Source organism: Sycon ciliatum, chromosome 3 (genome assembly GCF_964019385.1).
Source record: "Sycon ciliatum chromosome 3, ocSycCili1.1, whole genome shotgun sequence".
Lineage (NCBI taxonomy): Eukaryota > Metazoa > Porifera > Calcarea > Leucosolenida > Sycettidae > Sycon > Sycon ciliatum.
Genome location: NC_088645.1, coordinates 951,779 through 976,044, shown reverse-complemented (window position 1 = coordinate 976,044; position 24,266 = coordinate 951,779). Strand labels below are relative to the sequence as shown.

Sequence of the window (24,266 nt, the reverse complement as noted above, 5' to 3'; positions counted from 1 at the left end):
GTGAACCCAGGTCTTGGCCAGCAGGCAACTGGGACAGGGGCAGAATGGACACTGTGCTCCCGCTATCCACACACATGTGCAACTGGTGTGCATCATCCAGTAGAATCGGGCGGAGTGGCAGGACAAACCCAGTCTTCCCCGCTCTGACACTAAACACGTCGCCATACTGGCTGTCCATCCAGCCACAGGGTTCTGTTCCTGCGGGTGGTGGCATCTGGCGTGTCATGTTACGGGACGACGCTACTGATTCGGTATGCTGCACGGCGCGGCTGCTCCGACACACTCTTGTAAAATGGCCCTTCTTATGACAGTTTCCACAGGTTGATTTGGTAGCAGGACAGAATCGTTTACCTGGTGGATGCTGTTCCCCACAGTAGCCACACAGTTGTGCTGGTCTGGGTGCTGCAGGTCGACGGTGCTGCATTCCTGAGGCAAACAAAACCTCTGCTGAGGAACCTCCATGAGCAATGTTTGACCCAGACGGCTGCTCACCCACAGTTGCTGTGGCCAAAGTTATTGCCAGGGCACTCTCTGCAATATTTGCGAGGGTATCTTCGCCGCTCTCCAGCACTTTCTGTCTCGTGTAAGGCGACATCAGCCCACGGGAAAACAGGTGGACAGCTACTGCGTCTAAAACCTTCTCCACGGTGGTGCTGGTTGTCAGGTCGCACACACGCATTTCTTTCTGAATCCGGTGGCGATATGCCTGGATTGACTCGCCATCGTGCTGAGCCACAGCAAAAAGGGCGGCCAGGTGGGAAGTTTTACTGCGCTTTCCACCGAAATATTCTTCAAACAAGTCCACCAAACATTGGAAGGGGTCATTTCCCGACGGAACAGCAGCATATTGCTGCCACAAGTAATGCGCAGCATCCTCGCCGAGGTTTGATGCTGCAACTAAATACTGTTGTTTCTTATCGGTGACGCCATGTAGCTGGAACGCAATTCCTAGCTGTCACAGCCAAGTTTGCAAGTGGTCGGGGCCAAGCTCGTGTTCTAGGTCTAGCTTTACGCTGACCTTCACCTTTCCTGCCATGCCAAGTGTGAATCCTCTGTAATCTAAATCCTGTTCACTGCGCCAATGTAACAGCGGACTCGGTTCGGGTTACATATATTACTATTATAATTCAAATTACAAAGGAAACAACTCGTACTCCAGAGGAACAAAAACACAACCGAGCATCTCCGGCTCCTAAAAACAACCACGGGCCCAGATCTAAGTCACAGCTAATCTAAGTCACAGCAGAGTTCAATTATAGTAGAGCGTAGATTTGTGGACATCACCATACAAACACATGCATATTATGATCCAACATATGCACAAGTCATGGTAGCAGGGCTGCTACCCTACAGTGTGTGTCCTGCTCCAGCTGCCGCTGATATCACCAGCCACTAATGCTCTTCTTCATGTTCGCAAGGAAGACTGCGATGCTTTGAACTTGAAGACAGTTGCGAATGACTTTGTTGGAGAGTGTGAGTATCACAGAGGCATTGTCGGAAAGTTTTACATGAGTTTTAATTAATGTTGAAACGATCTCACCGGGTACTCGTTAGCTCGCTCGCCAGAAACTCGGCTCGTTTGTGCGGCCAGCTCGTTTGCACTAACGAACACCGTACCCCGTACTCCCTACACATGGCAGTACATGTCGACCAGGGCCTCGTAAACTATTTTACGACTCCCTGGTCGATCGAGAGTCCAGTCCCGCGCAAAGTGAAAATCACTCGCAGTTACAGTGACTGTATGCCTGCACGACACTTGAGTTGTTTCAGTTGTCGTTGCAGCTTTGGTAGACTCTACTGATGTATTGTTCCGCATCTGCTGACCTGTCGCAGGCTATGCTTCGGTCACCTGTCCATTCGAGTGAAAGTTACGCTCAGTCGTTTGGAAGTTTTCTCCCGCGATGCAGCGAAGACCAGGGCTACTTGCAATCTTTGCAAAACGGTCTATTCTTACAAAGGCTGCTCAACGACGGCGCTGAAAAGATATCTTGACACCAAACAGCAGTCCGAGGTGAAGCAGCAGCAACCCCAAATACCAAAGATGATAATTTGAACCAGCTGAAAAAAATCGAACTTGGAAAAAATATAAAATCTTGTAGGACGCATCACGCAGCTTCATAAGTAAAAAATTGGTTGTGAGCAACACTGGCTCACACTCAAAAAAATATGGAAAAAATATGTTCAAAAAATCAAAAAATCATATTTGCCACATCAATGAAGCTCGTTAGCTCGCTCGATAGCTTGCTCGTTAGTGGAACTGATCGCTCGTTTGTTATAGATACGCTCGTTTCAACACTAGTTTTAATGTTGCTTTGTCAATTTGTCAATTTGTCAATGCTCAGAACAGCAACCTCAATTCGCGCTTCATTGTTATATTATGTACTTACCTTGTATACCTCGTTTGTTGTTTCCATATATTAGTACGTGTTTCATTACTCTTTTTGATTTAGTGATTCCCTAGAAACCTTGTTGGTGGCTTGTCGGCTCTTGTACAGCTACCATGTTTTGCATCAGCAATGCGGTATGTCATCATCCATGCATATTCTTATTTCTCATATTATTCTGTGGCATTAAAATATGGTCTTTTAGGCCCAATTTTCAAAACATTTCCCACGCGGGAGGACCCCGCACCCACCCCCCCCCCCCACACACCCACACTTTTGCCGCACCAATGTTAAACTGCTTCTGATGCCCCTGAGTATGAGTGGTCAGTATGACTGGTCAGTCTGGATGGTTAGTCTGACTGGTCAGTCTGGGTGGTTAGTCTGGGTGCTTAGTCTGGATGCTCAGGTGATGGGAGTATAACTGAACTTAATGTTTCACTCTTCCTGCAATTACCTCGCCGTTTCAACATGTTCCTCTATCAAATGTTTAGCATCTGTATTCTCACGAAATAATAGCCAAGTTCGTTTCCCAGGAGGTAGAGTCTCCTTGGGAGGAACTTCAGGGTCCATTGAAGGGTTCAGAATGTACCAAGCACCTACCTTTTCAATTAAAAATGCTTCAAAATGTATATGCTGTGCTCAACCTTTGCTGGCAAGCTAAGCAAATGTGATGTCATCAGGTCTTCCTTGCTTCGGGAAATTCCAAAAAACATTTCCCACTCCACTCAATAATACTTGCGCACGGTTGTTCTTGTTGGAGAGGTCTTCTGTTTCACCTACCATACTTTTGTTTAGCCATCGGAAACATGACCTGGATAATGAGACTGGAGTGCCTCTGTAACCAATCACTGCTGATCCCATACTATACCGGGATTCTAGATGACGACCAGGCTCTGAGCCCGTAGTATTACGTGGTCATATACATGGTGTGTTGATGAGAATGTGCAGTGCAGGTGTATGTGTGGATGATTGTTATGTGGTCAGTACTTACTCAATTCTCACAATCGAAATATTATGTAGGTCGAAAAGAATGCTCTCAGCTTGCGCTTGCAACAATCCTTGAGATAATGGATTTATTATTCGTTGACTTATGGTGCTCGACAGAGACGCATATCCACACGCGGTCCAATATGTTTTGCACATTGTTTGGACACTTGATATTCTATGTTTAGCTCTTTTTCCAAGCTTACAGTCAGGACACACTCACTTCAAATCAAGCAATGTACTCACAGAAGTGGTCAAAATCTGTTACGCTCGATACGACCAAGGAGAGTCGAATGGGACAAAGGTTCTTAAGCTTGTCTCGAACTTTTTTTGAAGATTGGTGCGTCAGCTCATTATTTTCCTTCTTGCAATAGCTTTCCAGGAAGACTATACTATTTGGAGGAAAGATGCCCGAGTTACCGTCCTTTAAGTGTGATGTGTGTTTTCAGTAAAAATGAACCGTTTCCCCTGGTTCTTAGAGCCCTGGCAGCAGAAGAGGGGACGGTTTTAAATAGGAAATAGGTTAAAAACCGGAACGGACTCAATATTCACTTTCTCTCGTGGTATTTTGATTAGAAAACATAAATATGTCACAGTGAGACTACCATGTGTTTTACTCCGAGCCAACATTTCATGGCTCTGCGATTACCAAAAGCACCATACCAAGCAGGTGAGTTTTGACCTGTTGCTTCGCACTGCAACTTGAGTTTTACCTCTTTCGAAACATCAACTTCTTGTCCCAGGTAAACAGCGGCTTGCCTCTCGCCATTAAAGCACCAATGAAAAGTGATGGAAGCACACACAAGGCCTATTGTTTTTCTGTACTGGCCATCGTGGAGCGATAGCAATTACTTTAAAATGTCAGAACTCAGAGTGAATTTAACGTGCACTCTAATACCTTTCTGGTTTGGAGCCACCTCTGATTTGATGCGAACAATTGGGCAACTTGGAGGCAATGGACTAACACAAAGGAACGGCTCATACCGTTCCGGTATCGAACCATCCCCTCTACCCCACAGCAGTCAACGGATATAATAGCGTCATGTGCCACTGGGTGACGTACATGTGAGAGGTGGAAAAGCAGAGTGATGTTAAGGTGATTGATGGTGACTGAATCGTTCCTGATTCCACTGTACATTTTTCAACCTGTGGCACATGGGCACTGTTGACCTCGCAGCACTTGAGTAGATGCGTTTTATCAGAAACCACTACGTCCGTTGATTGACCAGTCATCTTGAAACCAAACAAGCAACAAGAGCCTGTACAAACACACCAATACGGCCCAAGTCAGCATGATCATTGTTGAGTCGAGGTCGAGAATTTTTGAGCACTCTCTTCACCTGCCTAGGGATACATCATTAGCACAAATCGCCATTTTTACAACAATTTTTTAACATTTAACACATCAACTTCTCCAATGGCTTCCGCCACACGTCAACATAAACGATTTGATAGGTTATATAAATTCCAACTTCAAAGTACAACTAATAAGGGACGAGGGCGCAGAAGGAGAGGAAATTTTGAAAAAAGAAGGACACCGAAGAGGTGAGAAAGGAAGAACAAAGAACAGGCAGTGATGACAGTGGGGTGAATCATGACCAACAATCTGAGACCAATATGATTGTACAGAACACACGCCAAAAGACCAAGGCAACCGCACCACCTACAAATCACGCCCTGACGACCCGGACTTTTGTGTGCACCACATACCATAGATGTCACCCATCACACCAAGCTCACACGTACACTAGACAAAGTATGACATCAAAATGCCAAACGCCTGCATAAATGCCAACACTGAGTGCAGCCAGTTTGAGGACGACACTGCCATCATTGCCGCTCATGAGAAATTTCTAGCCGCAGAAGAGCACCTCCAATCAGCTGTGACAACCGCGGCACAGTGGCTGAAGGATTGGCATCTCCTGGTCAACGAAAGTAAGACCACTGTCATCCACTTTCGCCACACCAACCGGCCACCTTCCAGACCACCATCAATCACACTCAATGATACCAACCTCACTGTAGCCTCAAGGCATCGCCACCTTGGCCTCCTCGTGCAGCAGAATCTATGCTGGAACTCGCATGTTGACTACATCATCACTAAAGAGACCAGGAAGATGTTCCTTCTCCTGCGACTACGCAATTCCTTAAACACTTCTGCTCTCTCCTCCATCTATCTAACCTACATCCACCCTATTCTTGAGTATGCTTGCACTGTCCTCTCACCCCTCCCGCAACCCTGAACGACCGGCTTGAGCGCATCCAACGGCACGCCGCTCGCCTCTGTTTGCATCTCCCCCTCTTTGAACACAGAACCCACTCCGTGCTGCTGCACCAACTCAAATGGCCATCACTCAGCAGCCGCCATACCCTTTTCCATATCCTTCTTGCACATAGCCTGCATCATAGATACGCACCACCACACCTTCTTGCAATTCACCCACCCTGAACACAACCCATTCGCACGCTGTGTGACGAGATTTTATTATTATTATTATGAAACTTAATCTCGTAGCATGTGCACGCATTGCTAATGTGGGGAGCAACCCCAGAGATGAGGGCGATAACCAGCCATGGTAAAAGTACAAAAGAAAACAAGAAAACAGTGGAAAGAAAGGAACAGGGAGGAAAACAAAGCTCAGCCAATTAAGTGAGATAGCCGGAAATTACATTGTTTAGCTAAACACGCGTGAGTGATTTCAAAGCAAACATTCTACCACTTGTCATCTCTTCCGTATGTACTTGCTCACATTGCTCAGCACATATATAGCTCCATTGCGCTCAGCCTATGTGACAAACTCCCTATTGCCATCGCTACTGCCTCAGCAAGCAGCTAAACTTTGATCTCTCTGTATCTGATCCACGTGCCTGTAATTATTTTTCTCTTATTGGCCACAGGCCATCGTGAAAATAGAATATTTCAAACAACAGACTCTAGAAGACAAGAACCATGTATAATAAAACGTGACAGTAATAAGCGATCCTGACTTGTGTTACCGCTAAAAGTCGTATTAGAGGAGTAGACTGCAAAGCAACTTACTGGTTGTGCTCCACCATGTTAATGAGAGTGTGCAAGTCACTTGCCAGCAATAATGATCTCCTACAGCTGTGAGCCCTTGGGTGCCATCGCACTCTGTTGAGAAGTCTGTGGAAAAGCACAATGAATGTGTGCTGCCCAACTAGAGAATTGGCCAGACTTCAAGATGATACATGAATCGTTTTTGGGTCTTTTGTCCTCCCATATGCTTCAGCAATGATGTGCGGTACTATTCAGGTCTTATTGTATGTTGTCGGGAATAAGACATCTTCTTTAATTTAAAGGGGAAGTATACCCTAAAATCAAATTTTCACCAGTTGTAGTCTTCGGGGTGCTGAGTCGAATGGTCTGGGTCCGAGGAAGCTGAGACGCTCCCTTCCTCCTTTATTCCCAATCGAACTCGCGCACTTCCACCGAAACTGGGTGACTGTGGCCTGCTAGATAGGGATTCGTATGGAAAAAGTCACTAAAAACGCTGTTTCGTTCTTATAAAAGCGCGAATGATCGCGATTGGCCCATATGTTGTAGTCTTTTGGCCGCTGAGTCGACTGGTTTTGGTCCGAAAAGGCTGTCACTCGAGTTGAACCTTTGAACCAGGGAGTCGTAAAAGCCTCTTACGACTCCCTGCTTTGAACCTTTGAGTTGAATCTTGATGTGAAAATTGTACTCTGCAGGCATGTGACCGCTCACTCAACCGTGCATATAAATTGGTATACCAATTTGAGTGCCGACAATGCGGTAGTCGGTACGTTGGTAGGACTCTTCAACATCTGAACGCACGTATCAAGAAGCACGTCCCACTGCATATGCTGACTGGCTCGGCACTTGCTGGCTCGGCCCAAACGCGGCAGGCCACCGAAGAACCCTCGGCCACAGCCATCGTTAGCACAATTGCCGTCATCGGCAATAGTGCCTCCATTACCCGTGTCGAGAGCCTTGGAGTCGGATAATGGGCATATTGTCACCACAACACAATGCACCATAACAACACAAGATAACACACCACAACAACATTCAGCTCAAGAACAAAGTGGACGCTGTGATGAGGTGATGCCCTCATCGCCGTCTTTGCCGTTGCCTCCCCCAGAACCGCCACCTACATCTATCATCAGCAGTGCTGGGGCTGAGTCTGTGGTGTCGGTGGCACGTGCATATATGAATGAGGCAAGCACTGAACAAGAACAACGAGAAAGAAGGCTGAAGGGAACGGAATTCAACAAAGAAAGTAACACAATCAACATCCATCAAGATCAAAGGAGGAGTCAACGAACAGAGGTTAAACAACATGAAGCGAGCCTGGGACCGATCGGTGTTGATGAGGAGAATGACACGGAGGATGACACTGAGGACGAGTTGGGAGATGAGACGGAGGACGAGGTTGCGGTTGTTGGAGACGAGGAATCAGATGGTGAATGTGATCGTAAGAAGTCTGCCGTTTTTCTTCACTTGTTGTCTCACCCTAAGTGTCTGCAGGTGTATGATGATTTTAGTTTTTCTGTTCTTTGTCGTGCACGGTATGCTAGTCAGTTGAAAGTGCTTGAGGCTGTTTGTATTCGTTTGCATAAGCCTGATCTTTGTAAGCAGAAGAAACATGTAGTTGCGTTAAAATTGTTTTCGTAGGTGCACAGCATGATTGTTTGTCTCACTACACAGTTTTAGCGTTATAATTAGTTTCTCACCCGCCGTTGCACTTAGCTCTCACTTCACTTCTATTGTCTCACCTTCCCTCATTCTATTTTGGCGCTGTATTTTGTTCTCGTAACACATCATTGAATGTATATTTAATCATTGTTCAGCATGGTTACTCTTCAGTCACGACTTTCCACTGATGAATGTGACAAGAAAATTAATTCTGGTAATCTTTCATGACTTCGTTGTAGTGTGGCGATGACTGTAGAATTTGTTCTCTTTATTATTATTTTTATTTTTATTATTATTATTTTAACTGGTTTGAGGGTAAGAGACAAACGGGAAAAGTCTGAAGAAAAAATTGACTGTCACCACCAGGACTCGAACCATTATTATACGCACGTCCGCGTTTACGTCAACAGTAAGTCCACGTATTCGCATGTGCCAGAAGACAGGCAGAGTGAGCAGGGAGGAAAACAAAAATTAATAAAAGTAAAAAATAAAATTCACTGCTGTTGTTCTTAGTGTTATTTCTCTAACTTAGATTTTCTATAATAGTTCAATTTTGTTTTTGTTTTCAGTGTCCTTTAGTACAACGAAGATTCCTGATGAGTGTTCTACGAAAACTTGTTTGAATCCCCTTTTTTCTCTACACAATTTCTTCACATTTTCATCGTTTTATTGCACATTGTCTCCACAGTTTTACATTACATGAATACAATGTACACAAATGTCGATCCAGCTTGTATTACTGATTGCGGTTATCAAATTGTTGTCTCCTCGCCGTTTGTTCAAATAATAATAATAATGGCGACGTGGAGACAATAATCTTAATAATGCAATGAATATAACTAAATGCGCACTCATATCACAACCATGGGGACGAATCATGTATTCCAGAACGTTTTCTTGTCACAATTATCAATGGAATTCGTGACTAAAGAGAATGATGAAACTACAATAGGATTTATACACTTGCAGTGGAACAGCGAGGATACAAGCATAGTAAGAAAAATAGCACAAACCTAGGAACAATTTGCACAGGTAATAAACTATAGGTGAGGTGAGAAATTATAGGAAATTCAGCACGTGCAGTGTGACAATGGACATGCATGTGTAAGTGTGTGTGAGTGCGAATTTACTGGAATAGCGTAAGTGCGGTGACATTTTCTTTTTGTTTACAAAGATTTGGATCACGAATGCGAATGTAGACTGCTTCTAGAACTTTTAACTGCTTGAAACTACTTGCAGAACGAACAACACTGAACCAAGAATCATCATAACTTTCACGACACACGGGGTTAGACAACAAATGCAATTTAATTGCCGATGTATTCTTCTTCTTCTCACCGCCTCCGCCTTCACTTGGTTTCTGACCGCCACCGTCCTTCACACCATCTGCACCATCATCGTCATCATCGTCACCGTCCTCTTCATCATCGCTGCCACCTTCACCTGTCGTCGGCTCTCCCAGCAACTTACGCTATTCCAGTAAATTCGCACTCACACACACTTACACATGCATGTCCATTGTCACACTGCACGTGCTGAATTTCCTATAATTTCTCACCTCACCTATAGTTTATTACCTGTGCAAATTGTTCCTAGGTTTGTGCTATTTTTCTTACTATGCTTGTATCCTCGCTGTTCCACTGCAAGTGTATAAATCCTATTGTAGTTTCATCATTCTCTTTAGTCACGAATTCCATTGATAATTGTGACAAGAAAACGTTCTGGAATACATGATTCGTCCCCATGGTTGTGATATGAGTGCGCATTTAGTTATATTCATTGCATTATTAATAATAATAATAATAATAATAATAATAATAATATTAACTGGTTTGAGGGAAAGAGACAAACGGGGAAAATAATAATAATAATAATATTTCTCTCTTTTTTCTTTCTTTTTTCTCAGTCTTCCTTATTACATTTTCTTCACATACAACAGCAGTACTCCCCATGGTCTTAAATGACCCGGGATGCTGCATAATACAAACACAAAACCAATAAAGCCACCCCCATAATAATATTTTAAAACTGGTTTTGAGGGAAAGAGACAAACGGGAAAAGTCTGAAGAAGAAATTGACTGAACAAAGCGTCTGTATCTGTATCTGTCAGCGTCTGTATAAGCCTAATTTGTGTGTACAGAAAGATAGTATAATTGGGTTGAAATTGTTCAAGTAACGTGTCGTGTTTAGTGCGGCCAAGCTTGGCCGTTAATGTTCTAGGTGTAATGTACTGCTGTTATGTGTTATCACGTTGTCTTTCCTTCCTTTCTCCTTTGCTCATTTCTCGCTTTGATTGTTAAAATTCACACTTGTAAATTTCACTGCTGTTGTTCTTAGTGTTATTTTTCTAACTTAGATTTTCTATAATAGTTCAATTTTTGTTTCAGTGTCCTTTAGTACAACGACGATTCCTGATGAGTGTTGTACGAAAACTTGTTTGAATCCAATTTTTTCCCTACACCATTTCTTCATATTTTCATCGTTTTATTGCACATCGTCTCCACCGTTTTTACATTGCATGAATAAAGTACACAAATGTCGGTTCAGCTAGTTTTATTGATTGCGGTTATCAAATTATATTCTCCTCGCCGTGTGTTTAATTAAATAATATTAGAATCAACTCGTAAAAACTCCAAGTCAATCCCCCATTGACACAAACCTCGTTTATTCAACATAATCATATCCTATCCTACTATCCAATAAAAACAGTTCATAAAAACAGTTCATAAAACAGCTTTTTAGGATCGGACCCAGTCCGCATAACCAAGAGAGCTAGCTCCCTTGGCTGGTGTTGGAATATGCAAGAATGGGCCTTCCAGATAAGGTCTAACAAGGAGCAGTGGCCATAGTTATGAAATGAACACCGGTAACCATGGAGACAGACCACACTCTCATTATAGATACTGGTTATAAATAGACCGAATAAGGAAAATGATCTGATAGCCTATGAAGAGTAAAAGAAATTGAACCAATGACAACAAATACTCGTCCAGCACACGAGTTGTCATAGCAACACAAATAACAGCTGTCCACTAATTTTGTTGTGGGAGATTGAGTAGTAGTTTTACTGGTTGATTCTAAATACAATAAATGCTCCGGCCATGGGTTTATGACCAATAAAAACTAATTATAAAAACCTCGGGGAGCTCGGTTTTTACAATAGTTTTTATTGGTCATAAACCCTCGGCCTCCTCATTTATTGTATACATAATAATACACAACAGAACAAGGACAATCAAGGCTTGTTTGCTGCTACTTGATTGTCCTTGTTGTTCTGTTGTGTATTACGCTCTGCCTTTGTGGTGTTGAGCACTGTCAGCACTCTAGGTACATCCTTCGGTATACATAATAATAATAATTTTTACAAGAGGTCGGAGGCGGATAATACTTTAATAACGAAGGTACTTGTTGGGTCGTAAGTATCCACGCAAACACACATCCAGGCAAAATAGGGCACTTGTCAAAGTATCCGAACGTTTTCGGTCCCTTCTCATCAAGGATTTACAGGGAATGGCTCAAGTTGGAAAACTTGTCAAAGTATCCGAACGTTTTCGGTCCCTTCTCATCAAGGATTTACAGGGAATGGCTCAAGTTGGAAAGACTAAAATTTATATAGCGTAAAGATATGAGATAACAACACTCGTGAGAAGGTGGAAAATTATCAAGTTCAGCACGACACAAAACTCGAAGGAAATAATAATAGTGACAAGAACATATTGAGCAAATTAAGTTACATTGTTAACACCTCGACGAGGAGTAACACAAAACAATTGTAGCGACAACAAATTTTCTTTCTAGAATAATAGAACAGTTCGCGTACAAGGCAGCAAATGCTAACCTTTCCGCTTCTGTCTCTTTTGAGCTCTGCCACATGTGATGGTTGTGAAAAAAAGGAAAAGACAACACCCGAGAGAAATGAAAGTGCACAACCGGATAGAGGTGTGTATGGAGATGGGTGTAAGTAAGTAAACCATATTAGCTACACACATATTAGCTACATATTAGCTACACGTATATTCAATGACATAATTAAAGACATATTCATAAATGACATATCTTCAATACCCATGAGCTACATTGTATATGATAATTATATCATTGTATCATCGTTCTAGCTCAATTTCTTCCCCCTGTCATAGTCCTGTTTATCATGTTCAGCATAAGCAAAGTTGTGGATCATGCTTGCATGGTTGACTCCAACGCGTACATGCAAGTAATAAAAATGATAATATAAGTATGTTGGACTCAGTAGAGCGTCCAGCCCCTATATGATGTCCAACCCCTATATAGAGTCCATTGGTCCAAAATCCACTGTACAGAGTCCAAACTTGGAATCAACTGTGAGCTCAAAGTTTCGATGGACATCACTCCCTGTATAGAGTCCAGCCAATTGGCTTCACCCCTATATAGAGTCCATTGGTCCAAAATCAACTGTACGGAGTCCAAACTTTGAAATCAACTATAAAGAGTCTTTATGTGGACAACACCCCCTGTATAAAGTCCAGCCAATTAGGCATCCCCTATCGAGTTCGAAAATAGACATAGGATCTGCTGTAAGCAGTGAATATTAACCAGAAAACGGCCTCTCCCTTTAATCCTTTACATCATTCACTTCTCAAGATAAAAAATATGTATTGAGGCGCCACTGCAGCCACGTCATTACATGAAAAACCCTACAAACACCATCCTCAAATCAAGTGGTCTCTTCGCAGACGCTGCAAATTACAATATCTCAATCATGTAGTGTTGCCAAATTATTGTGCACGCACACACACATGCACACACCCACACAACGCCAAGAAAATACCTAGAAAAAAACCAAAAATCGAAAGAGAATAATGGAGAGCCCAGGATTAATTATTTGTTTTCAAATTATTGTGCGCGTGCGCGCGCACACACACACACACACACACTTATACAACGCCAAGAAAACACCAAGAAAAGAGTAGAGACACAATACACACGCAACTCCAACAGCCATGCAAACGTCCACCCATTTACATGTAAAGTCAAGAGGGATAACAAATAATTATACGAAACGAATGCGTACGGGGACGGGTACACGCACGTTTACATACACGTAGTAGTGTAAGAGAGTAACATAGTGCAGTGGTCAGCATAATACTAGCACATGCTGAGAGTGCAATAGCAAGCTTCACCATTGCTCATGGCCATGCAAATGTTCAGCAGCACTCAGTTCCGCAAGCTTCTGAAGATCAGCACACCTGCAACAAATAGATAGCACAAGGATACGCTTATTACCGTAATGATGCATGGGAGCACACAACTACTAAGTTCTCAACGAATGTGATGCTCAATGAAAATCAATCCACTCAAAGACCTGTGAACAGGTGATGGTGGGTACAATAATCTATTAGTAATACGAGGAATAAGATCGTTTGTGCACACTCAAAACGCACAGACACACCAACATACATGTAGTGTACACAGTGTTTCACTTCACTGCAACTAAATTGAAATGAGATGATTTGAACAATCTGTACAGCGTTGCTGTAAGTCAGTCTTCCCCAAGATGGAAATGCAATGATTTGTTGTCACGAGGCAGTTTCACTGACACAATGTCATGTTCGTGACATCAAAACGGTTACTTCAGGGAATACGAGTATTAGCTTGAGAAGCTTCTTCTTGTCATTGGCATACAAGCAATCCTCCTAGTCCTACTACTACTAGTACACTGGCACTGCGTTTGTGGATCCCATTGTATTCGACATCATACTACAGGAAGAGTGTCGTGGAGTTCACATAATTATCACAGGGATAAAAATACATTTCTCATGAAATAAAAATTGATGATAGCTAGACGATCATATACGATTGATGCAAAGTCCTTGCAGTCCTTGAGGACTATTACGAAGTGGTTGATTACTTTTAGCAAGAGTCCATAACCCCCCAGAGTGTGCAACTCGTGATCCTTCTCAGCACAAATCAGTGCCGCAACGAAATCCAAACTTCATACGTCATGTAGTGAGTAGCTATGACGAAATGGGAAGTTTGGCCCGGACCTACTTCGCCCGTTTGCCCAATTTGGGGTCTTTCTTTACGAATCCACGGCCAGGTATTGTACGTAACACGCCTGGAAAGGCTCAAGTACACAAAGAATTATTTTAGAGTTGTCGAACAGTTTTCCCTTTTGAGTGTCTCTCCGATAAGAGAAGAACAATGGCCACTGTTGAACCTAAAGCAAAGCGCTCCCCATTGTCGCCGGAGTGCAGTGTCTCTGTGGACGATATTCGTCAGTTTTTGCTCGATCTGGGCTCCTCATTTTCTTCTCTCGATTGTCGAGTATTGGAAATTGTACCAAAATGGGACTGAGGAGCAGGTTGAAGCACATCTACTTCGAAATCGATCGGGTCTTCATGCCGTGTGCCAAGAGCTATTTCTATCAAATCTTGTAAATCTATATCCATGCCTATTCTTGCTATCCCGGAGTCACGAACTCTCCCAATTAAATACAAGCTTTTCAGACAACGAGCAGAGAAACTCTCTTCAAATAAAAAAATTCTGTGACTGTGAAATCAAAGCCGTTCTGCTGACACTGCATAGCCCGTGGAGCAAACGTTTTACGTGACACTTCCGTGGCTTGCTTCAAAGCAACCTTCAAGTAACCCCCGCCGGATGTACCAGATATGCACATGGCCCCATCCGCCCATGCTTGCCCGGGGACCGGATGACGCAATGTTTGGATTTCGTTGCGCCAGACCCCAACCTGGAGTTGCACACTCTGGGGGGTTATGGACTCTTGCTTTTAGGGCATTCATTCAAGCAACATCAAACAAACGCGATACGCTCCTTGAAAATGGAAAAAAATTCAAGCATAACGACAGAACAGCAGACCAATCGAAACGAGTAAAAGCTTCCTTACCTCAGTCATCGTCCTGCCATGTAGTTGGACAGCCTTTTGACACGGTGGTACAGGAAGCTCTTGTCCAGTCAAACAGGGGTATCCTTGTGGCGTCGAACGAAAGAGAGTGTCAGTGTATCTGACTCGTCAGATTGCAACTGTGCTGAACGTTTCTCTTTCTCCGCTTTCTGCTTTCATCCCTCGCTCTGATGAAACCGTTCAAACGTCTTACTGGCAGCAATGGCCAGCCAAACAGGGGATCCTTGTGGCGTCGAACGAAAGAGAGCGTCAGTGTACCTGACTCGTCAGATTTGAACTGTGCTGAACTTTTCTCGTTCTGCAATTTCTGCTTTCATCCCGCGCACTGATGAAACGTCTTCAGAGAACCACAAGACGCTTTCCAGATTTGATTTTGAACGTCTCCTTATCCTCCTTGGTTAGCTCGAGACAGATTACTGTCAGCAACTGCACAGCAGAATTGGCAGCCATGGCTGAAGTGAAGAAAGGAATGCGCTGCCACGAGGCAAGCAAAACTGAATTTTTTTTAAAAATGTGTTCTCTTTCGGGGCACAACACACAGGACGGCGTGACTGGATAAACTGGACTCCTGGACCGTGAATAGGGGACTTGTAGAAAAAGTGTACTCCTTATAGGGGATTGCGCGGCAGGATGAAGCTGATCAAAACTGAGTGGACTCCTGGACTCTGTATAGTGGATTTTGGACCAATGGACTCTATATAGGGTGCTGGACATCATATAGTGCATGGACTCTATACTGAGTCCTACATATAAGTGTGTGTGTGTGTGTTTAGTTATTACATTTTTATGTGACGGCGTTCCACTGATGACAAATCATGAAACATTTAACTAATTCTGTGATGGACAAAGAAGAAAAGTGGATAATATTATCGCGGTTGGTGATGGACAATGATGGAATTTAAAAAACCTAGTTATTGTACAGCTCTGATCGGGAAGAAAACATTGTTCTAAATAACACAAATTAGGCCAGAGGACTAATATTTTGAATTTCTTAAGTGAGAAATAACGCCTGTAACAAGGCTCTCATCCGCTCCCTGACACTCTCCTATCTCAACTAACTGCCTGACACTCTCCTATCTCAACTGACTGCCTGCATCTTTGCTTTCTGTGATGAACCTCTCTGTACTCTCATCTTGCCTGTCCAATTGCCTATCAAGCCTCCTGCAACACTCTGTTCACCTCTCTGTTGACTGTATTCCTTGTTGTTGGAACATTTCACTCAGGAACAGGGTTCATTCATTTTTTGTTTTAAATGGTTTAAGGCGAAGATCTTGCAGTTATACTAACCAGGAAAACAAATGTGTTTCTCTTCCAGGTCCTACATCAGGATGGGTCTTACGTGAAAACGATTGGTAATGGTGCTATCGGTAGATCGTATGGTGTTGCAGCACTGTCTCTGCCCCAGCATGGTATTTGCTATGCTGTAACCGATCTCCATGACCATTGTGTGAGAGTAAGTTAGTGCTTGTGTGGTGTTTATTGCTGAGATTTCTCAGAATTCTAATCTGATGGTTGCTATGATTAGCACTAAAATGGACTTTGTCTCAGTTCTTGAAGCAGAGAAAGTAAATAGGTACTGAACAGATAGAATGCTATAATCGGTAACCAAGATATTGAGCAGCTGAAACATTCAATAAACTTGTGGGAGAACTGGATCTATAAGGACCTTTCGCATCTGCTGCGAATCGAATGCGAAACGAAAGTTTGATTCGGCTCGTCCTCGTTTCGTTGAAAGCAGATTCAGGTTTCGCAAATTGTCCTGCAAATGTCCATAGCAACAACAAATATGGCTGGTAGCTTGGCGTACGCATGTTTACACACACACGTACACGTGCATGGATCATGGAATTAAGGGAAAAAATGTGTACCTGACAAAACATGTGTATCTGGGGAAAAAAGGTGTATCTGACGAATTTGGAGCATGCCACGAAATAAGAGGCTTCCTTTCGTGAAAACGAGCTCTCCGCAGGGACTCTGACGAATCCTCGAAGTCAGGTGATGAGTCAGCATACGTTTCGTAACTGTATGTGTGGTGCGAAATGTCTCTTATATCTTTTCTAAAACTCCTTCTTTGCCCAACACAACACCAGCACAACATGACAACCTCTGGTGAAAAATATGTAGTACAGATAATACAAGTTAGCATTGAAGAGAGAAAGAGAAGAACAAGAGGAAGAACAAAATGAACAGCACTTTTTCCAGCATAAGACACATAGAACAAGGCATACAAAACGGTGGCAGAACTGCCAGTAATATCTCGTCATGGCTGAAGCCGTTACTGCGGCCAGGTATCTTGGAGTGCTCCTCGACTCGGATCTGTCATGGACGTCCCATGTTGATCGCTGCACCGCCCAGAGGATCGGAGCACTATGGAGGTTGCGTCGCTGCTTGACTCATCAGAGCCGAGTTCTCTACTTTAAAGCGATCATCATGTCTGACCTGAATGTGATGTACGGATCCATTGCGTTCTCCCCACTCCTTACTGCCAACCAATTGGATCGGCTACAAGTCATGCAGAATCGGGCGGCAAGGGCGGTTTTCGGACTCTCGCATCACACCTCCGCGCCCACCCTCCTGCTGAAATTGGGCGCATACAGAGTATCCGAGATATGCAGGCAGATGTTCGCCATTCTTGTCTGGAGGTCTCAGAATGGGCACGCAAGTTCTGATCTGCAAGCCCTCCTAGTTCCTTCGTCAGCTGGCCCAACAAGGTTGCACTCCACCATGGGTCTGCGCCAACTGCCAGTTTGCACCAGGTTCGGCAAGGGTTGCCTCGCGCTCCGGGGCGCCCGGCTGTGGAACACCTTACCCAGCAATATAGGTGCCATCGCCCCGCTCCGCCAGTTCCGAGCCAGCATGATCCCGCACACCCTTAGTACCTGGAGTACCAAACGTCCTGTTTGATGATCAGCTGGCTTAGTTTCTTTCCACCTCTATCCTTATTACATCCCTCTGCAATTTCATTAATTACAGCTTTCGCCATTTGCCACCTTTTCATTGGGAAGATCCGCCCGTTTGGTTTGCGAATTAATATAAACTCAACAGCAAGCAGCTAATGCAGCGACAGCCACCACGAAGTGCATGAAATAAATCTGGACATGAAGTGAAGAAAACAGCAACTCCAACAAAGAAACAAAACAAGATGATCAACGTGACTAACCAGAGGGTAAACGGCATTCGGCCGTTGAAAGTGTCTGCATTGACATTCACCACCATCACTGTGCTCTGTGGCCGATCACACACATCCACTCCCTTGTCCAATACAGGTCACAAGAGGTTCCTTCAAGCATTGAAGTTTTATTCGTTCTGACACGTGTTTTGGTCACTAAGACTTCATCAAAGAAGGTTGAGTTGTTGAATGACTTGAAAAGAAACAATCACCTAGTTTATACTGATTCTTCCATGACTGTATGTATGAGAGCTAAACGATACACACGCCCAAAGAGCGAGCCGTTGGTGCAGTGTGGATAGGGAGAGCATGGGGTTGATGCCAGGTGAACTACTTGCATGACTGCTGTATCCGGCAGTAACTATCACCTCTTTGCAGACTTTCCTATAATTTCAGTACCTATCAACATGTTAGCACCTTGTTTTCGCACTTCGAGTATCAAGCGCATGGTCTTTAGAGCACCCTCCCTCATTTCAAGCGACGGTATAGCATATTTTGCCGAGTGGAAGGTGCGATGGACATCTCGTGTACTCTAGATGGCAGTCGTGAGTCAGTCAAGTGAGAATTCCAGTCGGCAGGGAAATCGCGAGCTCTGATATAAGGAGCAACACGCAATTCCCCGAGTATCTCTGAAATCGCACCAACATCTTCTTCACAGTATAAAATAGGCGACTATTTTCTTATCCAGTCATTTAACAACTCAACATTCTCTAATGAGGCCTCTGTGACCAAAACAACTGTAAGAAGGAATAAAACTTCACTGCTGGAAGGAACATGTTGTTGCTGCTGTGTTCGAGTGAGTGGATGTATGTGTTCGTTCACAGAGTGTAATAATGGTGGTAATTGTCAACACAGCTATGTGACTATCCCCAACAAAGACAAAAGCAATGACATCATCAGTCACAGCTCAAACACAGCCTGCAGCCTTGCAGGCGCTGGTTAAATGGATAACACAGAAAGCACGCAAATAAATAACATAACAAGCGATCAGAGCATGGAAACAAATAAAATTCAAATAAACTACTTCAAAGAATGATGAAAAGTGAAACGACTAGCACTAAAATGAGAACAGAACTCAGAACAAGAACAATTTACGCCCAGTGGAAGCAGATAAGGATTGGTCCGGCCATGCCTAAAGTCATCATGGGTCATTTTTTTCACCACGGGGTAGAAAACAACGCTTTTACAGTCGAAATGGTTTATTGACCCAGTTATGTAAATGCCATTGAAGCCTGCAGTAGTCACATCTTGAACAGTCAGACGAGCACGTATGCACGACTCTTCAAACGCCGAGTTTGGGTAGACAACCACTGCTGGCAGGGACACTTTGGCGGAAAAAGCAAAAAACAGTAATTTCCCGGGTATGACGGGCTTCTCGAGTGCTCCAGACGCAGTCATGAGTCAGTTAAGTGTCATTCCAGTCGACGGAAGCGCGAGCTCCGACGTTGGGAGAATGCAGTTTCTTCACATATGTACCGCTAACTCAGTGTCGTGACATCTTAGCTCGACTTCCTACACACTCCTCAAAACATTTCTAACCACTCCTCAATTGCTCAAAGACTTCCAAACACTCTCTGACTAACGCTTTAATACTCGGGATCAGCTATCAGTTGATCGACGGTTTTTTTCCATTATCGATGTGATGTTTCCAAGAAAAAATGTCTGGGCCAAAAAGTTGGTCCGGCCATGGCTGGATCTTACGGACCAGTTCCGCCTGCCCTTCAATGGAAGCAGACTACGGATGACGCTGCATTGAGGTAAGAGGCATGACACACTCATGATAAATGGCACCACAACAAATACATTATCATAATATTAGTTTCTACACATATTGACATTGTATTGTCAGAAACAGTCAGAAGAATGCTGATAGCTCTAGTGACATCCAACATCCGGATATTTAGCTCATCATCACGTGTATGAGTGAATTTCTGTAATGACAAACGATCACCTGCCAAATTTCTAATTTCATTCAAGTTGGATCTCTTTTTCACTGGTTGGGCTTACTTCACACTCTAGGGTGTACTCAGTGATATTCACAACATAGCAATGTACATAGACATCATCATCATCACCATCTATGCTTCAACAATGGCTGAGCAGGATGATGCCCTGCTCGCTGTCGAGAACCGACACCTAGTCCAAACACGTCTAAGTTCAGATGCGCATCCCTTCTTACTTTATTTATAAAGGAAAATGAAACAGGCATGATGCTTAAAAGAGCAATGGACCCATTGTCCCTAAAGTACCTGGGCCATTGGATTAGGGACTAGGGTGTTCACCCTGATCCATGCCATTGAGCGCCTCGCAGCATCAACTAACGTGGAAGAGCTGCGTTGGGCACTTTTACTCTTCACTCACCTCTCCATTTTTCTGCCGTCATTGTCGAAAGTAGTCGCCCCACTGCGTGAGCTACTTCTGTTTGACACGACATGGGAATGGACCGAAGCACATGAGCCAGCTTTCACAGAGCTCAAACGCCTAGCTGCCTCAACCTCATGTCTCGCGTACTGCTACCCGTCTGCACCATTTATCGTCACAGCCGATGGCAGCAGCTAATGATTGACTACAGCACTGCTACAGTTCGACGACAATAAGTGGAATCCGGTCGCGTGCGCCTCACACACCATGACAGCAGCAGAGAAACCGGGTATCTCCATGTTGAAAACATCTACTGATCAGACTCATGCTCTATGATGTACAGGCGGAGTATGTTGCTGGCAAAAACATGGTTCTTGCTGACAACCTGCCCAGAGCTCCTCTTCCTGACACACCAGCAACCAAATCCAACCTACAGAGTGACTTGGAAGCCACCATCCTTGCTGTCCTGTCGTCTCTATGCAATCCTGCTGAGCAACATGCTCTCGTTACAGCCACTGCTGACGATCCAGTTCTGCAACAACTGATCCAGCATACCCTGCATGGCTGGCCGACCAAGGTCAACGTAGACCTGGAGGCCTACCGCAACGAATGTGGCTCGCTCACAGTTCACGACGGTCTGCTGTACCACTGATTTCGGATCGTAATTTCGGCATCCGTGCGCAAAGCTACGCCTGCTGTAACAGTATAGACTTGATTGATTGGAGAATTCGTCGAATGATGTTCAAACCAGAGGTTATAAGGCCGAGTAAAAAAAATTACTAGATGATCGTCCTTTTTTTTGGAAAAATCGGGGAGGGCGGGAGGATTTTATTTTTATTTTTTTACTTTTTACCCTCTCATGCACACAGTGTACACAACATCAAGGTTTTTTTTCTCTTTTTTTCTTTTTTTTTCTTTTTTTCTTTTTCTTTCTTCAGCAGATCGATACTGACGTTGTGATATACTAGTAGTATGTGGTCCATATAGTAAAGAAAGTATTGCACATGTTTCCTGCATCCGCGATCGGTAAAAAAACCAACGATTTCGGCAAAAACTCACGATTTAAAAAATAAAATATTTCTTGGGGCGCTGACAAAAACTGGGGCGGACGGGGACGATCATCTAGCTTTTTTTTTTACTTGGCCTAAAGCAAAAGAAAGGTGAGAACCGCAGGAGTGAGAATAGTAGGAACACAAGGTGTTACCATAAGACAAGCAAGAAGTGTCAAGGTAAAACTATTACACTCTCCCGGCCCCATAGGAAGCCCAAGGTTCTATTAGATAACACAATCCAGTTAGGAGATGCAATTGTGGAAAGGGGAATATTAAATAATCACTCATGCACATGCATAACCACATTGAAGTGTAATCCAACTCAACTTCATCACTCTCACAAGGAGATGACGCAAAACTATATCAGTCTATAACATAATTATTAACTATCTCAGTAAGAGATGCATATGGCTCAGCCCAGTTAGATCAAGGCTGCTGTCGTTGTGAGGCTAGATAGTTCTGCAGCGGTTTAATATTCCGACCAGACTCATCACATAGGTTGCCAGCGGGCTCCCACGTAGCTTCGCTGCTGGGGTAACCCTTCCAATGCACCAGGAAGTGTTGCTCACCACTGCGGTGTCGGTGATTCAAAACGGCTTCGACAACATAGCGTGTGTGTCCATCTAGATCTGTGAAGGGCGGAGGCGGGGGTTGGTGTCTTCCAGGAATCGTGTTCTCTTCGTAGCGTTTAAGAGCAGTGACATTAAACACGGGATGGCAGCGAAGTTCACGGGGTAGTTCCAAGCAAAAAGCATTCGCTCCAATCTTAGCCTGGATACGATACGGACCAAACCACTTGGGTTGCAACTTCCGAGAGGGCTGGCCACGAGCTTCCGGGGTCAGTAGAAAGTCTCTGTAGACAAGAACGCTATCACCAACCTTCAAATCACTGGGCGTTCTCGTCTGGTCTGCGTATAGAGCTTGCCTTGCCTGGGCGTCGAGCATAGCATCTCGAGCTATCCTTAGTGCGGCTTCCTGCTCATGAAGCCAATCGACCGAATCACTCCTTTCCCCTCCCGTAAGAATGAATTCGGGCGGGGACTTAGGGTCAAACCCATAGTTCAGATAGAACGGTGTATTAGCTACAGATGACTGTTGTGAACTATTTATTGCAAACTCGCAGAGTGGTAGAAGCGAATCCCAATTGTCCTGTCTCAAGTTCACAAATGCTCTTAGAACATCTCCCACTTGCCGGTTAACTCTCTCTGTCAAACCATCCGTTTGAGGGTGGTTAGCAGTGCTGAATGCCAATTTAGTTCCTAGCTGAGAGAATACTTCTTTGAAAAAAGCTGCAGTGAATCGTGGATCGCGATCGGAAACAATGGTTGAGCTCAGCCCGTGCAGACGAAACACGTTTTGAATGTACAGTTGAGCGCTGCCCTTAGCATCAATCTTCGAGTTTGTTGGAACAAGATGTACGCATTTCGTAAGTCGGTCCACAAAGGTGTAAATTGCGTCGAAGCCACGAGAAGTAAGGGGCAATCCAACAATAAAATCCATTGAGATATCCCGCCAAGGACTATTAGGTATTGGAAGTGACTGGAGAAGCCCTGTTCGTGGCTGACCTCCCTTCGTTCGCTGGCAGAGATCACAGGTTTTGACAAATCTCTTGATATCGAGACCCATTCGGGGCCAGTAGAAAAAACGTGCTAGGCGGAAGTACGTTCGATCACGACCCGGGTGGCCAGCCGTTGCACACTCATGGTGTTCTTGAATGAGCTTTAACCGGACACCGCACTGTGGTATGCACAACCGGTTATTGGGGGATGCCTTGAGGTACAAGCGATCAGTGGATTCGTCCCAATAATAGCGATCATGCAAATTATCTCGGAGAGAATGCTTCAATCTTTCTATGATGGGAGTTAGCTCTTTGTCTCTCTGGTAGGCATCTGATATTGTATTGGACACGTCATCATTCATTGCTAAAGCATACTCAATAGCATTCAAACGTGGTACTGCATTCTCCACGAGGTTACTCTCATGGAGATCTGGGCGACGCGAAAGGGGATCTGCAGGGTTCTCTCTGCCGGGTCTGTGACGGACTGTGTAGTTATAGTCAGCTAGGAATTCAACCCATCGCGCCTCCCTCTTTGTAATGCTTGGTTTTGTTTTCAGATAAACTACCGCCATGTTGTCTGTAATGACCTCAAAGTGTTGAAAGAGGTAGATGCGCCAGGTCTTTAGCGCAAACACTACGGCCAATGTTTCTCTTTCTGTAGCTGTATAATTCTGTTCCGCAGCAGACAATTTTCGGCTAGCATAAGCCACTGGATGCCAGGCATCTTCCTCTAGTTCTTGGAGAAGAACACATCCCAAGGCGAAATCGCTTGCATCTGTTACCACTCTGAATGGTCGGTTCACATCAGCCAGCCGCAATAGGGGCGCATTCAACAAGGCATGCTTTAGCGATTCAAAGGCATGTTGCCGAGAGCTGTTCCACTCGAATCGTGCATGTTTTCCCGTTATCTCCTCTAAGTTCTTAGAGAGCGATGAGTATTGATCTATGAATCGCCTAAAATAATTCGTAAATCCAAGAAATTGCCTCACCTCTGTGACGGAAGTCGGAGCGGGCCAGACCTTTACTGCGGCAATCTTGTCTGGGTCAGGGGCGATGTGCAGTCCATCGATGCAATGTCCCAGGAACCGCACACTCTCCACGCCAAATTCACATTTTGACCGTTTGCAAAATAACTGGTTGTCCCGGAGCACGCTCAATACCGACCGGACATGCTGCATA

The 24,266-nt window shown here is 44.3% G+C and overlaps 1 protein-coding gene across 2 annotated transcripts in view; it reads left to right on the top strand.

The window, feature by feature from the left end:
• The window catches only part of LOC135811195 (RING finger protein nhl-1-like), a 209,821-nt gene that overhangs the window by 112,023 nt on the left and 73,532 nt on the right, over positions 1 to 24,266 (top strand). For both annotated transcript variants that reach the window (XM_065324389.1, XM_065324388.1), the window contains one exon: positions 16,263 to 16,400. In XM_065324389.1, coding sequence (XP_065180461.1) covers positions 16,263 to 16,400 — 138 coding nt within the window. The remainder of the gene's footprint in view (positions 1 to 16,262; positions 16,401 to 24,266) is intronic.